At 42.1% G+C, this 16,521-nt stretch overlaps 1 protein-coding gene across 2 annotated transcripts in view; it reads right to left on the reverse strand.

Moving 5' to 3' along the window:
- parga (poly (ADP-ribose) glycohydrolase a) overlaps positions 1-16,521 on the reverse strand; it is a 35,113-nt gene that overhangs the window by 17,801 nt on the left and 791 nt on the right. For both annotated transcript variants that reach the window (XM_017723218.2, XM_017723210.2), the window contains exons 2-9: positions 16,311-16,371; positions 15,524-16,222; positions 15,299-15,431; positions 14,328-14,450; positions 13,902-13,982; positions 13,554-13,628; positions 8,086-8,178; positions 2,187-2,341 (exon numbers count right to left, since the gene is read on the reverse strand). In XM_017723218.2, coding sequence (XP_017578707.1) covers positions 2,187-2,341; positions 8,086-8,178; positions 13,554-13,628; positions 13,902-13,982; positions 14,328-14,450; positions 15,299-15,431; positions 15,524-16,222; positions 16,311-16,371 — 1,420 coding nt within the window. The remainder of the gene's footprint in view (positions 1-2,186; positions 2,342-8,085; positions 8,179-13,553; positions 13,629-13,901; positions 13,983-14,327; positions 14,451-15,298; positions 15,432-15,523; positions 16,223-16,310; positions 16,372-16,521) is intronic.

The following is a 16,521-nucleotide window of genomic DNA, read 5'->3' on the forward strand; positions in this document are numbered from 1 at the left end:
TTTAGTATGTAAACAAAACACTACCGTTTGGCAAATATAAATAAGGGAACATTAATATAATGTTGCCCCCGCGACCCTGATGGAGAAGCGGCTTAGAAAATGGATGGATAATATAATGTTGCCACTATAGAATCATAGATTTTTAAAAATCATTTTATGTAATTAGCAAACTGCGAAACTTGAGAAAATGGTAGCATTTCAAACACTAAAGATTACAGCAGTGAACTGGATGTTATACTGAATGTCATGGCACAAGCAACATATCTAAAACTGTAACTGAGTGCCAAGTAGCCTCAAATGAATTTAAAAATCATACTTTGCTCAGGTAAGCCCTTTCTGGAAAAAAAAACACTATTTTTCATAAAAGACAATAATGCTTTAAAAAAAAAAAAAAAAAAAAAAAAAAAAAAAAAAACAATTCATTGACTACGTGTTTTAATTTCCCTAAAAAGAAATTGAATTGACATGCATGTTATATTAATATAAATATATCTTTTGAGAACCAGTCTGTCATTTTACAGAGGGAAGACCTTGACAGGTCTGCCAAACAAGCAATCTCTAAATTGCCCAAGTGCTCGACTGAGGCAGAGCATGAGCGGATAAGTAAACTGATGGACAGTCACTCAATTAGAGTGGGCTGCACTATAACGATCCGCATGTCTGAATTCTCTGCTGTCTTACTAAAACTTGTTTTCTGCTGGCTAGCTCCTGCCAAGGGGCAGAATGGGATGCTGATGCACTGGCTGAAGTCTGTATCCCTTTGCTGCGCTCATCTAAATAAGCCATCTGACTTAATGCTGCAATCACTCAGGCAATCTAAATCCAAACCACTTAGCTATATCTAGCCAGGGGAGATAAAACCCCCAAAGAAAAGGAATGGCTGTAAATGTGAGTACAAAATACTGCAGTAGTGTAAAACCTTGTGGGGGAAAATGTGGCAACTTAAAGGAACACGACTGCCATTTATGTTGTGCTGAAATGAAAAATTTAAGCAACACATTTGCCAATTTCCTGCTACACAGTTTCCACACATGTGAACAACATCAACATTATTATCCTGATTTAAAACCAGGTAATTGAATCAAGAGAAAAACTGGTCCGACTTGTGCAAGTACTGCTGATATCTAGCCCTATTACTACCATAACTACATTTTCACCACTGTGAATTCAATAAGTCTCAATATTATTGCTCCAACAGACATCACTTCCCAGACATGACCACCTGGCATAACTAAATTCAAGAAAAATGACTGAACTTATTATAAGAGCTTGAAAACATCCATGCCTAAGAGCAAAGACTGTTGTGAATCAGTTGAAAGCTTCAACAGAGAAACAGATAGTATAGAGACAGGCCACAGATTGCCATGTACTTTATATCTGTCAACCTAGCAACAATTGCTTTTGCATTAATAAAGCTTTAAAGGCTTGAGATGAGTGTTGTGCCACATGAGCAGCTTTGGTGCACAGCTAGAGCATAGCAAGGGAGGGATCCACCTACTCATTTTGTCCTACACACTGGAAAACACCATCAAAATCCATCAAAGCAAACACAAAGAAGGACCAGCAAAGTCAACCAAGGACAAAAAGTGTGATTTCAACATCTGTGACACCACTACAGGCATACTGTCTTAATACTTCCTTTCTATGGTATTTATTTCAAAAAGAGCCTTCAGAAAGGTGCCGCCTGTACCATACGGACTAATTCTACAAATTCTGGGGTGGAGCAGAGCAGTACTCCTTCCTAATCATGTTTCCTAAACATTACTGCCCCCTAATGGACAATAATTTCATATTTAAATGCATTAATTGCAAAAAGAATTTGGCCTCCAACTCTGTAAAGACAGAACAAATCATTAGAACAAGCTGAAACTATTTATTTATAACTCATTTTAAATTACATTTTCTGGAAAAGGGACAGTAAATTCATGCAAGAAATGCTCCACCTAAACCATGACTTACCCATTCTGTGGGTTAAGATCTATCAGATGAATAGGTGGATTATACCAAAATGGTTATAAGCTTATATTGATGGGGTGAATTACCTGTTATATGGGCTTTTGAGATGAGGTACAATGAAATCTATGAGCAAAATAAAGCTCTTCAAAGATCAATACCTATATCTTCCAACATATAACACCTTTCAAGAGCACTGATACCTTGAGTAATGTTAAGAAGAGGCAAGTTACCTGTAGAAATTAATCTCGGGATAGTTGGAGTACTCAGACTTGCGCGAGTTGCGTCTGGGGAATGTACAGAAGAAGGCGTTGGCCAGCAAGCAGGCAATTTGTTCCTGTGACATGGTCAGGGACTGATTCATGTTCTGTTTAAGCAGAGGGATTGGCTGCAACAAAGGGAGGGCAGGGTGGGGGTCAGGGGGAGAGGCAAACATAATTAGTTTAGCAACTGACCAAACAGAGAGGCAAAATTACATTAAGTAAATGGCCAAGAGTAATTACAGTGCCCTGCTGAATTCTACTATAAGTCAGCAGCATGCATCATGTGCCATCTATCTTTACTGATTGGACTTAAAGACCCTCTTTGGAGCAATGCAGATGTCTAATCAATACAAGCATTAATAACCAGTACATAAAAATAAAGTGCCACTAAGCCAGAGAGACTTAATATTTTCCTTTTCAATCTGCTAATACTTGACTTCTCTGAGATCAAGCGCTCTGTGAGGATGCTGCACAAACCTTATTTTTCTGTGTGTACGTCTAAAGAAGGTATAGTTGAAAGTTGTAAAGCAATAAAGGCTGCAAAAAGCCTGTTTTGAATTCACAGTTTCTTTGATGTCATTTAAACTAACACATTTACACACGTCCACCAGTTCAGTTTATATTCATTTAAGCCCCACACATTCAAACTAAACTTATTTGCCTAAGTGTTTCATCCTGTACTTCTGTTTGAATGAGGCAAAATTCAACATAGCCAATAAGAAAAGAGTTCATTTACATCTACAGGTCTTAAAGGCACAGACACACAACAGCCTTTTTCATTTTAAAAGGATAAAGAGAAATTGAAATTGCTCATCCTCTCCATGGATCACCACCTTATCGTGGTAGAGGGGTTTGCGTGCTTGAATGATCCTTGGAGCTATGTTGTCTGCAGCAAAAGCTCCTGGTAGGGTCTCCCAAGGCAAACTGGCCCTAGGTGACAGGTCAGACAAAGTGTGATCCATAATTACCCTTAATTATAAGAAGAATAAGAAGAAAACAAGACTTGTGTACCCTGCCCCGATCAGGGTTACCGGGGCCCCACCCTGGAGCCAGGCCTGGGGGATTAAATGCCCGGCCGGGCCCAGCCTAAAAGAGTTACATGAGTTCCCCCTCCCATCGACCCACCACCGATGGGAGGGCCAGTAGTAGGGTTTCGGTGCTTTGTGGATCGGGCACAGGCATGGGCCTTGGCATTCTGATCCTCGGTTGCTGAAACTGGCTTTTGGAACTTGAAATGTTACCTCACTGGCGGGAAGGAGCCCAAGTTGGTGCATGAGGTTGAGAGATACCAGCTAGATATAGTCGGGCTCACCTCAACACAGCTTGGGCTCTGGGTCCAATCTCCTTGAGAGGGGCTGGACTGCATTCTTTTCTGAAGTTGCCCATGGTGAGAGGCAGTGGGCAGGTGTGGGCTCTCATAGCCCCTCAACTCGGTGCCTGTATGTTGGGGTTTTCTCTGGTGGACGAGAGGGTAGCTTCCCTACGCCTTTGGGTTGGGGAACGGGTCCTGACTGTTGTCTGTGCTTATGCACCGCACAGCAGTTCAGAGTTACCAGTCTTCTTAGTGTCCTTGGGAAGGGTACTTGAAAGTGCTCCTCCTGGAGACTATTGTCCTACTGTAGGACTTCAACGCTCATGTGGGCAATGACAGTGAGACCTGGAGAGGTGTGACTGGGAGGAATGGCCTCTCTGATCTGAACCCGAGTAGTGTTCAGTTTTTGGACTTCTGTGCAAACCACAGTTTGTCCATCACGAACACCATGTTTGAACACAAGGATGTCCAAGTGCACATGGCACCAGGACACCCTAGGCCGCAGTTCAATGATTGACTTTGTAGTCGTGTCATTGGACTTGCGGCCATGTGTTTTGGACACTCGGGTAAGGAGAGGAGCTGAGCTGTCAACTGATCACCACCTGGTGGTGAGTTGGATCAGGTGGTGGGGGAAGATGCCAGTCAGACCAGGCAAACCCAAACGTATAGTGAGGGTTTGCTGGGAACAGAACCTGGCAGAAGAACCTGTCAGATTGATCTTCACCTCACACCTCCGTCAGAACTTTGACCAGATATCAGGGGATGTGAGGGACATTAACTCAGAATGGGCCATGTTCCGCTCCTCCATTGTTTAAGCGGTTGACTGTAGCTTTGGCCGCAAGGTAGTTGGTGCCTGTTGGGGCGGTAATCCTCGAACCCGGTGGTGGACACCCCAGGTGAGAGATGCCAACAAGCTGAAGAAGGAATCCTACCGGGCATGGTTGGCCTGTGGGACTCCAGAGGCAGCTGGCAGGTATTGACAGGCCAAGCGTTCTGCGGCTTCAGTCGTTGCCAAGGCAAAAACCCGGGTGTGAGAGGAGTTTGATGAGGCCTTGAAAAGTGACTAAGTCGGCTCCGAAAAGATTCTGGCAAACCGTCAGGCGACTCAGAAGGGGAAAACAGTGTAAAACTAGCACTGTATATAGCGGAGATAGTGTGCTGTTGACTTCGACTGAAGACGTCATTGGGCGGTGGAAGGCATACTTTGAGGACCTTCTCAATCCCACTGACACGTTCACCAGTGAGGAGGCAGAGTCTGGGGACACGGGAATAGGCTTGTCCATTACTGAGGTCAAAGTCGCTAAGGTAGTTAAAAAGCTCCTTGGTGACAAGGTCCCTGGGGTGGATGAGATCCGTCTGAAGCTCCTCAAAGCTCTGGATTTTGTGGGGCCGTCTTGGCTGACACGCCTTTTCAACATTGCGTAGACGTCGGGGGCAGTGCCACTGGATTGGCAGACTGGGGTGGTGGTGCCTCTTTTTAAAAAGGGGTACCGGAGGGTGTGTTCCAACTACAGGGGAATCACACTCCTCAGCCTCCCTGGTAAGGTCTATGCAGGAGTACTGGAGAAGAGAGTCTGGCTTATAGTCGAACCTCAGATTCAGGAGGAGCAGTGCGGGTTCCGCCCTGGTCGTGAAACACTGGCCAACTCTTCACCCTCTCCAGGATTCTGGAGGGTTCATGGGAGTTTGCCCAACCAGTCCACATGTGCTTTGTGGATCTGGAGAAGGCATTCGATTGTGTTCCCCGGGGTATTCTGTGGGAGGTGCTTCGGGAGTACGGGGTACATGGCTCTTTGCTACGAGCCATTCAGGCCCTGTACAAACAAAGCTGGAGTTTGGTTCGCATAGCCGGCAGTAAGTCAGACTCGTTCCCAGTGAGAGTTGGACTCCGTCAGGGCTGCCCTTTGTCACCGATTCTATTCATAATTTTTATGGATAGAATTTCTAGGCGTAGTCAAGGGATGGAGGGTGTCCGGTTTGGTGACCTCAGGGTCACATCGCTGCTGTTTGCAGATGATGTGGTCCTATTGGGGACATCAGGCCGCGAACTTCAGCTTTCGCTGGATCGGTTTGCAGCCGAGTGTGAAGCGGCTGGGATGAGAATCAGTACCTCTAAATCCGAGACCATGGTTCTCAGGCGGAAAAGGGTGGAGAGCCCTCTCTGGGTCGGGGATAGGCTCTTGCCTCAAGTGGAGGAGTTCAAGTATCTCGGGATCTTGTTCACGAGTGATGGTACAAGGGAGCGGGAGATTGACAGGCGGATTGGTGCTGGGTCAGCAGTGATGCGGGCTCTTTACCGGTCTGTTGTGGTAAAGAAAGAGCTGAGCCATAAGGCAAGGCTCTCGATTTACCGGTCGATCTACGTTCCCACCCTCACCTATGGTCATGAGCTTTGGGTAATGACCGAAAGAATAAGATCGCGAATACAAGCGGCCGAAATGAGTTTCCTCCGCAGGGTGTCTGGACTCTCCCTTAGAGATAGGGTGAGAAGTTCAGTCATCCGGGAGGGACTCGGAGTAGAGCCGCTGCTTCTTCACGTCGAGAGGAGCCAGCTGAGGTGGTTCGGGCATCTGGTTAGGATGCCTCCTGGACGCCTCCCTCGGGAGGTGTCACAGGCGAGTCCACCTGGGAGGAGACCCCGGGGAAGACCCAGGACACGCTGGCGTGATTATATCGCCCAGCTGGCCTGGGAGCGCCTCGGAATCCCCCTTGGAGAGCTGGTGGAAGTGGCTGGGGAAAGGGAGGTCTGGGCTTCATTGCTTAGGATGCTGCCCCCGCGACCCGAACTCCGGAGAAGCGGAAGATAATGGATGGATGGATGGATGGAAAAATGTTAAAATTCAGCCATCAAACTTCACGTGATTTCAGATGCGTTAGCCTTGGATGTGATTCCTAATGTGCTGCAGAGATTGGCCCAGGATGAGGAACATCAAAACTTTCAAATGCACTTAATGGGGGGGGGGGGGGGGGGGGGGGACTGCTCTTCTTCACTGCAGCACTACTTGATTCAAGGTAACTAATGTAGTACAACTAACGTTAGATAATGCATGCCATTTAAAATCAGATAAAATTTTTATTTAATGACTAACTTGTAAAAGGTACATTGCACTCATGTACTCTAACAACTTCAGTCTAAGAAGGTAATTTATTATAGTACTGAGCTCAGTATTGGCAAACAACTTATATCTGGTCTGAAAAGAAAACAAAATGGTATTGATGAATTGCTAGTTCTTTCTACACAAAAGTGCACTAAAATTTTAAATGGACCTAAAAGGGGAAAATTTAAATGTAAGAAAAATGCAGGATATGGGTTTTAAGGCTGATTTATACTTTGTACAGCTTACCTCCATAACTTCAACAAGGCACTAAACAAATTTGTGCACTGAGCAGGGAAACCCGACTGGCTAATAGTAGCGTCGGCGGTGTGATAAAAGCCAACCAACACTCAACACAAACCAGTACCAGCACAAAATGTGGCAGAAGAGGTGCAATTTTACAAACATTTACATGACCATTTTTCAAAATATTTCAAAACAGCGTTTATTTTCTGTACAGTCTGATTTGGTCTGTGCCCCCTAGACCACTTACTATGCCTAAGTATGTAGACAGACATCGATGTAAACATCTGTGCATGACACCTGCACATGTTCGAGGATTCACAAACACAGAAGCATAATTTAGCCATTAGGACCATCAGCCTGAACATGCAGTTTCATCATTCACTCTGCGAATATATTGTGATCTACAGCAGATTTGTTACACACACACACACACACACACACACACACACACACACACGTCTTCGCTCTACAGTCAGGAGAAAGAACTCACAAAGCCAAGAAGAGGTGTTACTTCTATTGATCTGTCTGAGGCTGTTCAGCTCAACTCTCATTCCCATTAGAGAGAGTTAGCCAAAACATTTAGGATAAAATGGACTCATCCTGTGATAGTGGATCTGGACTTTACTCACAACAAGAGTTCAAGAGCTGGAAAGTCTCTTGTCTAACAGAGACAATCTATATTCACCAAAGATTTTGAGGGTATGTGGGTGAGACACTCTGGTAGGGTGATTATTATACTGTATTTCTCCACCACAAGCACCACTATAATTTTTTATAGTATTTAATGTCAATTTAAAAATAGGTTCCCAAAAAAAAAATTCTAAAAAGGTATGCTGGATTTTTTAAAGCATTTGACAAATAATCTTCAGGAAGCAGTTTTAAAGCCTCTCGTATGAGTGCACATGGCAGTAAAGTGCTTGCCGGATGGCTTCCTTTGGCCTCCATTAGCTCTGCTCCTAATGAGGCTGCTGCTGTTGCAGATGTGATGGTGTCCTTCACCAGCCAGCTCCTTCACCCAGCAGCCCTGAGAGCCTGTTAACCTAGAACACCTGCCAGGCACTTTCATCCCACTCCCTCTGTCCAACCAGGCCTGCATCTGCCCTAGTCAAACATGTGCTTTTTAATGATAAGAAGTAAGATTATGCAGAAATACTGCAGGTAATGCGCGATTTTCTAGGCCACCATACGTATATATGTATATGACTGTGAGGCTTACCTGGGTACAAATCTTGGGGGCACTCAAGGCTAACTTTACCATCTCTGGCAGGATGACATCAAAGAGATACTGCACCTCAGAGTGCTCCAACCCCTGTGGATGAGAAATTGACATTCTAAATCTATTGTTTTAATGGACATAAACAGGAAACTTGCTTATGTAAAAAAACACACTGAAACCCACATTTGATATCACCTGATACCATGTGTCGTAAGTCTAGTATGCACTGCCGTGCTAATGAACAAGTGACTTAGAGCTGTCAGTGAACGAGTCTCGCACAGCAAACTGTTAATGACACTGTGGCAGTCAGACTAAACATCCCACCAGGAATACACTGCAATTTTAGCACATTTTTATAGCTGCACAAACACATCACAACCAAGTCACAACCACTTCCCCCACTGTAGGTGGACACATGTAGGCTAGCTAAACAGAGGCAAAATCCTGACTGAATGGAACTGCGCGGTATGAATGCTAATATGGTGATTTTTAACATTATCTTTGGAAACTAGGCTATAGAGAGACTGTACATCATCTCCTACCTATGTAAACCACCTGGCTGTAGTTTCAGTGCACAGAGATGAGTTAGCAAAGCTGCTGTGGCAGTTTCTCAATACTTTTGCTGAGTTTCAGGTGTTATTGTACTCCTCTCAGAAAGGAGATAAACAATATCATATAAGTTCTTTCATATCTAGCGAGAAGGTAAAAAGTCAAACTCTAGTGTACAAAGGTTACAAAAACATTATTGTGCAATATAAAAGGATCTCCCAATGGGAAATGACATCACTGGAGTGGAAATAAGAAGACTGGGTGTAGGATAGCTTGTAGTTCACTTTTGCCACAGCTAAAATACAGACAACCACCCACACCATACATCTCAGACCAGCCAAACAGCACCGCTTAGCAATAACCAATCCCATGCTGAGGGAATTCAAAGCGCACTAGCTGGCTCAGCAACCAAGTGAGATTTCTGCAAAAACAAATATGCTGCTGTTTTATCATCACCAAGATTTACAGCATAGTTATTTACAAACATATTGGCTGCGATCGTCCTGGCGATCACTCACCAGCCTCATTTCATCAAGGTTACTGGGCATGCTCTACTGATTAAATGGGGTTCCTGGAACAGATGCAAATGGCCAAGGAGCTGAAGGCGACGCAGGAGACTTCTGGACAGGAAGCCCTGACTGACAATTTTGCCAAGAAGCATTTATATGGCTGCAAAGAAGACCTGACTAAACACTGTCATAAGTAATGACCTGGCTGACATCATAAAGCGCTCCCCTGGGCATAATGAATTAGGCTGGCTGACAGGGCGAACGGGACCGTGCTGAAGTAGCAAGAGCTAGGGCTTTCTAAATCAAAGCACTCTCATTTCCACGCCCTGCCCATGCAGCTCTGAGAACTCGCTACACTAACACACTTCCCCTGTGCTCACTGATAGGCTCCAAATGAATCAGGAGGTACACAGCCATTAAAAGAAGAAGCATCTTAAAAGCACTACCTCACCTATGTATGTTTAGTAATCTGGCCAACACCCAAAAGATCATTTGTTTAGCAAAGCAGAGCATGATTTTAGTTTTAGGGGATTCCCACTAAGCAGGAAAAATGGGCTAAAAGTATTCATACAAATGCTTTATGTGAGCAGAGGGATTTCCACAGGGCAGGCACTGCTGACATTTATCAGAGACCACCTCACTGACACTTTCATTTCAGCAGTGCTTTCACAACAATTTACAAGACAGGACCTAATTTGTTTTTTGCTCCTTTCCATAGCCACTACAGCTCAGTTGTCAATCAAAGGCCCTTGTGACAGCTACTGTATTTGAGTCCTGCAGAACTGCACCAAATTTAATCAAGTCCTTAAATCTTTAGATTAGGGTGTGGAGCTTGGCATTTTAAAATACAAACCGTTATACAAACCCTACAGGCATGACATAACAATTTAAGATGGCAAATATGGGAGCATGTGTGGGTGTACGTGCATGTGAACATGTGAAACTGAGTGAACTAGTATTTGTGAACAACAAAGGCCATCATATAAGTTCTCTAAATCTGTGTCTTTTCTGTTTTGATGAAATAAAAATCATAATTCACAAAGGAAGTAAATACAGACCAACTATTTCTCTCACCAAAATAAAACAGACTACAATTTCCATCTAACTTGAGATAGTAGTGCCCTCTGTTGTTTAGATGGAGGAAAAAAGCATTTGTAAATGTAATAGCTCTCCATTATTTAGTTTCCAATAAATAATTTGCTGCATGTGCTAGCATTACCATACATAAATAAGGTAAACAACAAGACAAAGAGAAAAGTCAGAGAGGAAATGCACTGCTCAAGCCAAAACCAGATCACACCTTCTAAAACAATGGAGGGAGGGAAGGGGTGGGAACAACCTAGCTATTGGATGCGAGAGCCAACAGTCAGAGGCAGGATGAATGTCTTTATGGCTCTAAATGCCCTGGTCTCTACAAATACTTTGGTCCACAAATGATATCTGAAATGATAGCATACAAGGCTTCCAGAGATCTAATATCTAAAAATCTTTGTGTATATTCTACATGTGATAAGAAAAAACTTTTTTTGCAAATTCTTGATCATGACTACAAGGTCATTTTGAAAAACCGTGCCGCTAATGTTCACTTCATTAGAACAAAATGCGCTTTGCTAATGGCTTTGATTAGGCCCCTTAAAGATTTAATGGCTCACTTTAATTAAAGTGGACCGAGCCATAAAAAGATACAGCTAGCTATTGATCTACAGAAGCCTGACGTTTCCCAATGAAATTATTTTAAGCAGGAAGGAGAAATGCTGAGCTCTTGGCAGAGGCACAAAACTTGATTAATTAAAATGGCGAGCACAGAAATAGCTTTTGACTGTTAATCTATGATATAATTCACCAACTTCCATTTACAGAATCCATGAGAATTGTCTTCACAAAAAAAAAAAAAAAGCTTCAAGCTGACTGTATCCTAATAGTGAACCTTCTACGATGTAATTAAAACATTAACCAGGCTGTTTTGAGAACAAATTCATTCGGGACAGTTCTGTTTGAAGCTCTAAATGAATCCTAAGAAAGATGTGTGCTGCCAATGCCATAGGCGTTTAAAAACAGGGCATTGGGAGGGGGGATAAATAAATAAAACAAATATTGATGATGTGCCACTTCAGGCTATTTGTTTAAGGTTCTAAAGGTTCTATTTTTAAGGTATTAAAAATAAATTACCTATATTCTAGAAATAGCTCATGAAAATGAACAAAGACCACACCGCATTTTAAAACAAACACATGACTGTTACATGCACTGTAGCAGGAAAGAACCCTCCCCCACTCCCTCCTTTAAAACACTCGTTATGTCAGACACACAAGCTGCACATAGATTTGCAGCTTGGGATCAAGCAGACTCCACTTAAGTCAGATCCACAGTAAGACTAAAGCAGACCAAGGGGTGTCTGCAGAACTCAAGAAAGCTCAAACTAGTTCTACATTCTCAGTTACATCAGTTACATTTATTACATCAGTAATAAAATAAGACAGGCTAATTAGAGATTGAATGCAGTAAACCTTTCCTTAACTCATCTTCTCGTTAAGATGATCCCAGGCCAGGATCAATGTGAGAGTGAAGCCCATCTGTTGAGCATGTTTACTGGCAGTAAGCAGGTAAACAAAGCCCTCCTTTTTTGCCAGCTGTTGCTCGTCACATTGAATGCCCACCTCTGTCTTAATTGGCTGGTGTTGGATGCCAGGAGGGCCCCCAGAGATCAGGCACCAGAAGGGCCAGACGCAGGCTGCCGGCTACGCAGCCACACAGCCATACAGAGGTGAGCTGCTCTATCACTATGACTGAACAACGCAACGTCCTTATTGTGGCAATAAATTAATGCCATACCAAAACACCATCAGAGACAGCATTTAGGCTCACATTAGGGAAACAGCTTCATCTGTCTGCTCCAGGAGTCTAGCTAGGCACATAGTGACGCAGCAATATACATTTCATGCCTCATCACTATATACAGGCTCCTCTTTTGTTACACTGCTGTGACTATTTAAAAAACAGCAGATATTAGGTGTGGCATACACATTGGACTTTCCAGACAGCTACTCGGTTCATACTAGAGTCTGACAAATATGAAAATGCTGTAGCTTTAAAGACTGATATGACAGCTGGTTCTCAAAACTGTCTTGTCAAGTGTCAGCAATTAATTTGCAGGATTTTGTTGATACCAATACTTTTGTGGAATATCAAAGTCATGCAATATTATCTTTCAACCTCAACATCGAGTGATTCAAACAATCTCTACCTGCCTTACATGTGCTTAATCTGAGTCCTCTGAACAGTGAGAATTCCTATACTTGCTGTCTAATCAGACAGCATTATTCAAAAATGAAGATGAAAAATCCATGTGAAATCAGATTCATTTACAGCCTTTAAAATACAACACTAAACCAAATCGACTCGGTGGTAAGGAGTAGTTTCTTCCAGCTCAGAAGCATTGCAAAGCTTAAGCCTTTTCTCTATTTCTCTGACCTGGAGAAAGTTATTCATGCCTTCATTTCTTCCAGACTCGATTATTGTAATTCTTTATATATAGGAATTAATCTGTCTCTATTGCAACGTCTGCAACTAGTCCAGAATTCTGCTGCCAGGTTACTGACTAGCACTAAGAAAAGAGACCACATCACTCCAGTGCTCGCTTCTCTACATTGGCTACCTGTCCAGCACAGAATACAGTTTAAAGTGCTGTTATTTGTTTTTAAGGCACTAAATAAGCTTGCCCCCTCTTATATTACAGACCTGCTAACACCCTCAACCTGTCAACGTTCTCTTAGATCATCTTCTCAGAACTTGCTGACTGTTCCCAGGACTCTGAAACTTAAAGGTGATCATGCATTTGCGGTTTATGCTCCGAGACTTTGGAACAGTCTTCCGCCCGATATTCGCCAAGCCACTTCTATCTCTGTGTTTAAATCAGGTCTAAAAACACTTTTACAAACTTGCATTTGAATAGCAGGAGACTGTAATGATGTGAGGTGCTGCTAGTTTTCTTTCTCTTTCTTCTAAGCTCTTTTTACATGTTACTTTTGTTACGTATTTTATTTGTTTTATTGTTCTTAACCCAGTGTGTCCTGGGGATTGATTTTATGTACAGCACTTTGGTCAACTCAGGTTGAGTGCTTTATAAATAAATTCTTACTTACTTACTTACTAAACGATCATGCATGTGTGTTTGGTTGCACAAACCATGTCCAATCAGTCTCTCTGGTTATCTGATATTCTAGAAGAAAGTGTCCTGACTTTATTTACATGATGTTATTTTTTTTAATCAGTGGAATCCCCCCCTTAAATAAACCTTTTAAACCCAAGCTTACAGGAAAACAGATGCGTATATGTTCATAATAGTTTACATATACACCCACTTCATTAAAACTCAGCCAAAAAACAAAAAACACACAAGCTGCTACTTACATCAGTGCAGAGAACATTTAAAGCTGTGAAGTCCCATCTCTTTGCATGTGCCGTGTTGTAACTCAGTATTGCATCCTGCAAAATTAAAACTGCTTTACCAAAAAATACAGTTAATCAAAAAAAAAATTAAATCTGAAAAAAAAAATAAAAATCTGAAGAATCAAAGCTCGTCCAGTTCTCAGTGCCTCATATTAGAACAATGCTGCCATCTTCTGGTGATTTTTGAAAAATTTGTCCAGTTGACTACGTCTCATCCTCCTGCCTTAATTTGTGTATTTTTTCAATATGTTGTTAAAACATATATTTTAGGGATTACTACAGTTTACATGCAAGAGCCTTAAAACATACCCGAATGTCAAGTGAACTTTTGCATCCATTTTCCAAGGCAGACCGAATTAACTCCCACCGACTCTGCACCACACTTCCATCCTGAAACAACACAGAAACTAGCTGATACAAATGTTAATTAATCAATACTCTATGCAGATCATCAACGTTTAGAAACCAAAAGCTTTTCATAAATCTATTTTCTTTTTGGCTAACCTAACTATTCACACTCAAACATAATAAAGTCAATAATGCAGAATTCAATATTACTTCTGTTAAGCTTTTAAGAGTTTCATTCCAAGACATTCTATTTCCTTTTGTAACAATTTTGAAATGAATAACAGCTGACATAATGGAAAGCATTTTTATTACCCTATAAAAAGAGATCTACAATGAGTTTTAGAGCAAAACTCTTCAATTACAGACAGCATTTAACCTAAGGAATACCTCATTCTCCACAGGAAACAGGTTCTTTTCTGAACAGGGCATTTTGACAGTTATATCATCCCAGGCATCACGAAACTTGCTGGGGTATGGAACAGGGACTTCACCTTCCTTGAGCAAGTCTGTCTATAAAGCAATGAGAATTGATTACACACTATGGTTTCATATATCACAACACCTACAGCTCTTCTTGGAATGCAGTAAATACATGAAATTTTTTTATTGTAAGAGCTCTCCCTCCCCAGTAATACATTAAACAAATAGAGCAGAGAATATTTATGTGGGTTCAAAGTTTCTTCTGGCTTCGTCAAAACAGATAAAAAGTTATTAATTTGCTGGCATGGTAATTATCCTGGGGTACTAACATATTTTGTTGCCCTAAATAAATTTTTTTCACTACTAAAACACGAACTACTGTACAAAAATCAGTACAAAACTGTTGATATAAAAAGTTGCTGCAGCTGCTTTATTACTTCAGTGTAAAATCCTTAGGCTCAGCCCCCCTCCGTTTTGCACATTCACACCTAGAAATAGGGTGTCCTAACTCTTGTTGAAACAGAGGGGTAGCATGAAATGTTAGGGCTACAAGGTCCCTCAAACTGAGACATTCCACCAATTTGCTGCAGACAACCACAAAAGGATGCCTAGTTGCATTCTGGAAATGTCCAGCAAAACTAGTCAAGTCTGTTTTTAAAAAAAAGTCATCAATGACGACAGATGATGAATCATGTTCTTGAAGGATTGTCCCATTTCATATGGAAAGATTTCAACCACTATGCCTTGTAACTCAGTTCCATGGGGCAAGGTGATGGTCAAATACAAGGGGCAGAAATGGGGATGGCTTTCTCTGGTAAATGGGCAGAGTAGCATTCTAACAGAGTGCATGGAATATCTGATCAGACCCAAACTGACAGACAGCCCCAGGGCTGCAGCTAAAGACATCACAGCATCACTCTCCAGAAAGCACAGCTTACCCTGATCAGGACTTTGTGGCTGTCTGATGCCCTGAGGTGTGGTAGGGGTTGACCACACTGTGGCATCCTCCTCAGCATCTCTATAGGAGTTCCCAACCACTTTTTATCACTGTTCAGTAGAGGCACTTGCTCACTGAAGATGAGAAAGAAAGAACTGCAATCAGATCCATGTTTTAGTTACATATACACATGTAAACATGTGGAAGTATGTGCACAGATGTGTACCTTTTCAGTGACTGTTTTGACTGGATGTCAACAGGTCCTTCCTTGGCTTTGCTTTTTGGAAACAAAGAACTGATACCAGAGTCCTGCTTATCGACATCATCAGTTTCCATGGTTATGACCTCAGGCTTCTCATTGATGCCCTCTGGGTTTACAACTCCACGATTACCAGAGGGACTGGACTCCACAGAAGAACAAGATCGAACGGAGGATGCCTGGGGCACCGTGCAAGAATGGGCACTTTCCCCTAAGTTGTTGTATAGGGAGTTTTTGCATGTTGGACTCTCTGGGCTCAGCATCTCCACATCAGCATTAGCACTTGTGTTTAGAGATAAACTGAGGTTTGTCTTTGCCTTTGGTGTAGATGTAGTGGTCACCTTGCTAGGTTTGGCATCTGGCGAGTTAGATGTTAAAGCTTTTTCTCCATTAGTGGACTTTTTCTGAATGATAACATTATCACTTACAATACTATTAACCTCACTCAGTCCATAGAACCCCTTCACATCCAGGTTAGAATTTGGCAATAAAATGCTCCCTTGAATTCTGTCCAGTTTGGGGTCATCCAGCTCTTTGTGTTTTCTTGAAACACCAAAAAGCTTGTCATTTTCTTTCACACCTGACTGACAATCATCTTTCCTATTGCACTCAAACTTATGAAGATCATTTCTTACGTCATCTACCTTCACATTTCCAGTGGCACTGCTGTGAAAGAAAAAGACATTCTGTGTTAAGAGTAAATAAGAAATAAGTAAGTCATCAGGGAATTTACTATGTAAGCTCAGATGTTTACCTGTTTACTTCCTTTGCAGCTTCTTCCATTTTTGAGGTTAGCACATCGGTGGCTAAGCTACCTGTGTTAAAAAAACAAAAAAAAAAAACAAAGTAATTTTACTTTGAAATCAAGTGTATATCTAGTCGGTCACTATGCATCTGAACAGACTAGAACCAGGCACACAAATAAAGCACGACATACATGCGCAAATGAGAAAAGGACCATGCAA

Source organism: Pygocentrus nattereri, chromosome 5 (genome assembly GCF_015220715.1).
Source record: "Pygocentrus nattereri isolate fPygNat1 chromosome 5, fPygNat1.pri, whole genome shotgun sequence".
In the NCBI taxonomy this organism is placed as follows: Eukaryota; Metazoa; Chordata; class Actinopteri; order Characiformes; family Serrasalmidae; genus Pygocentrus; species Pygocentrus nattereri.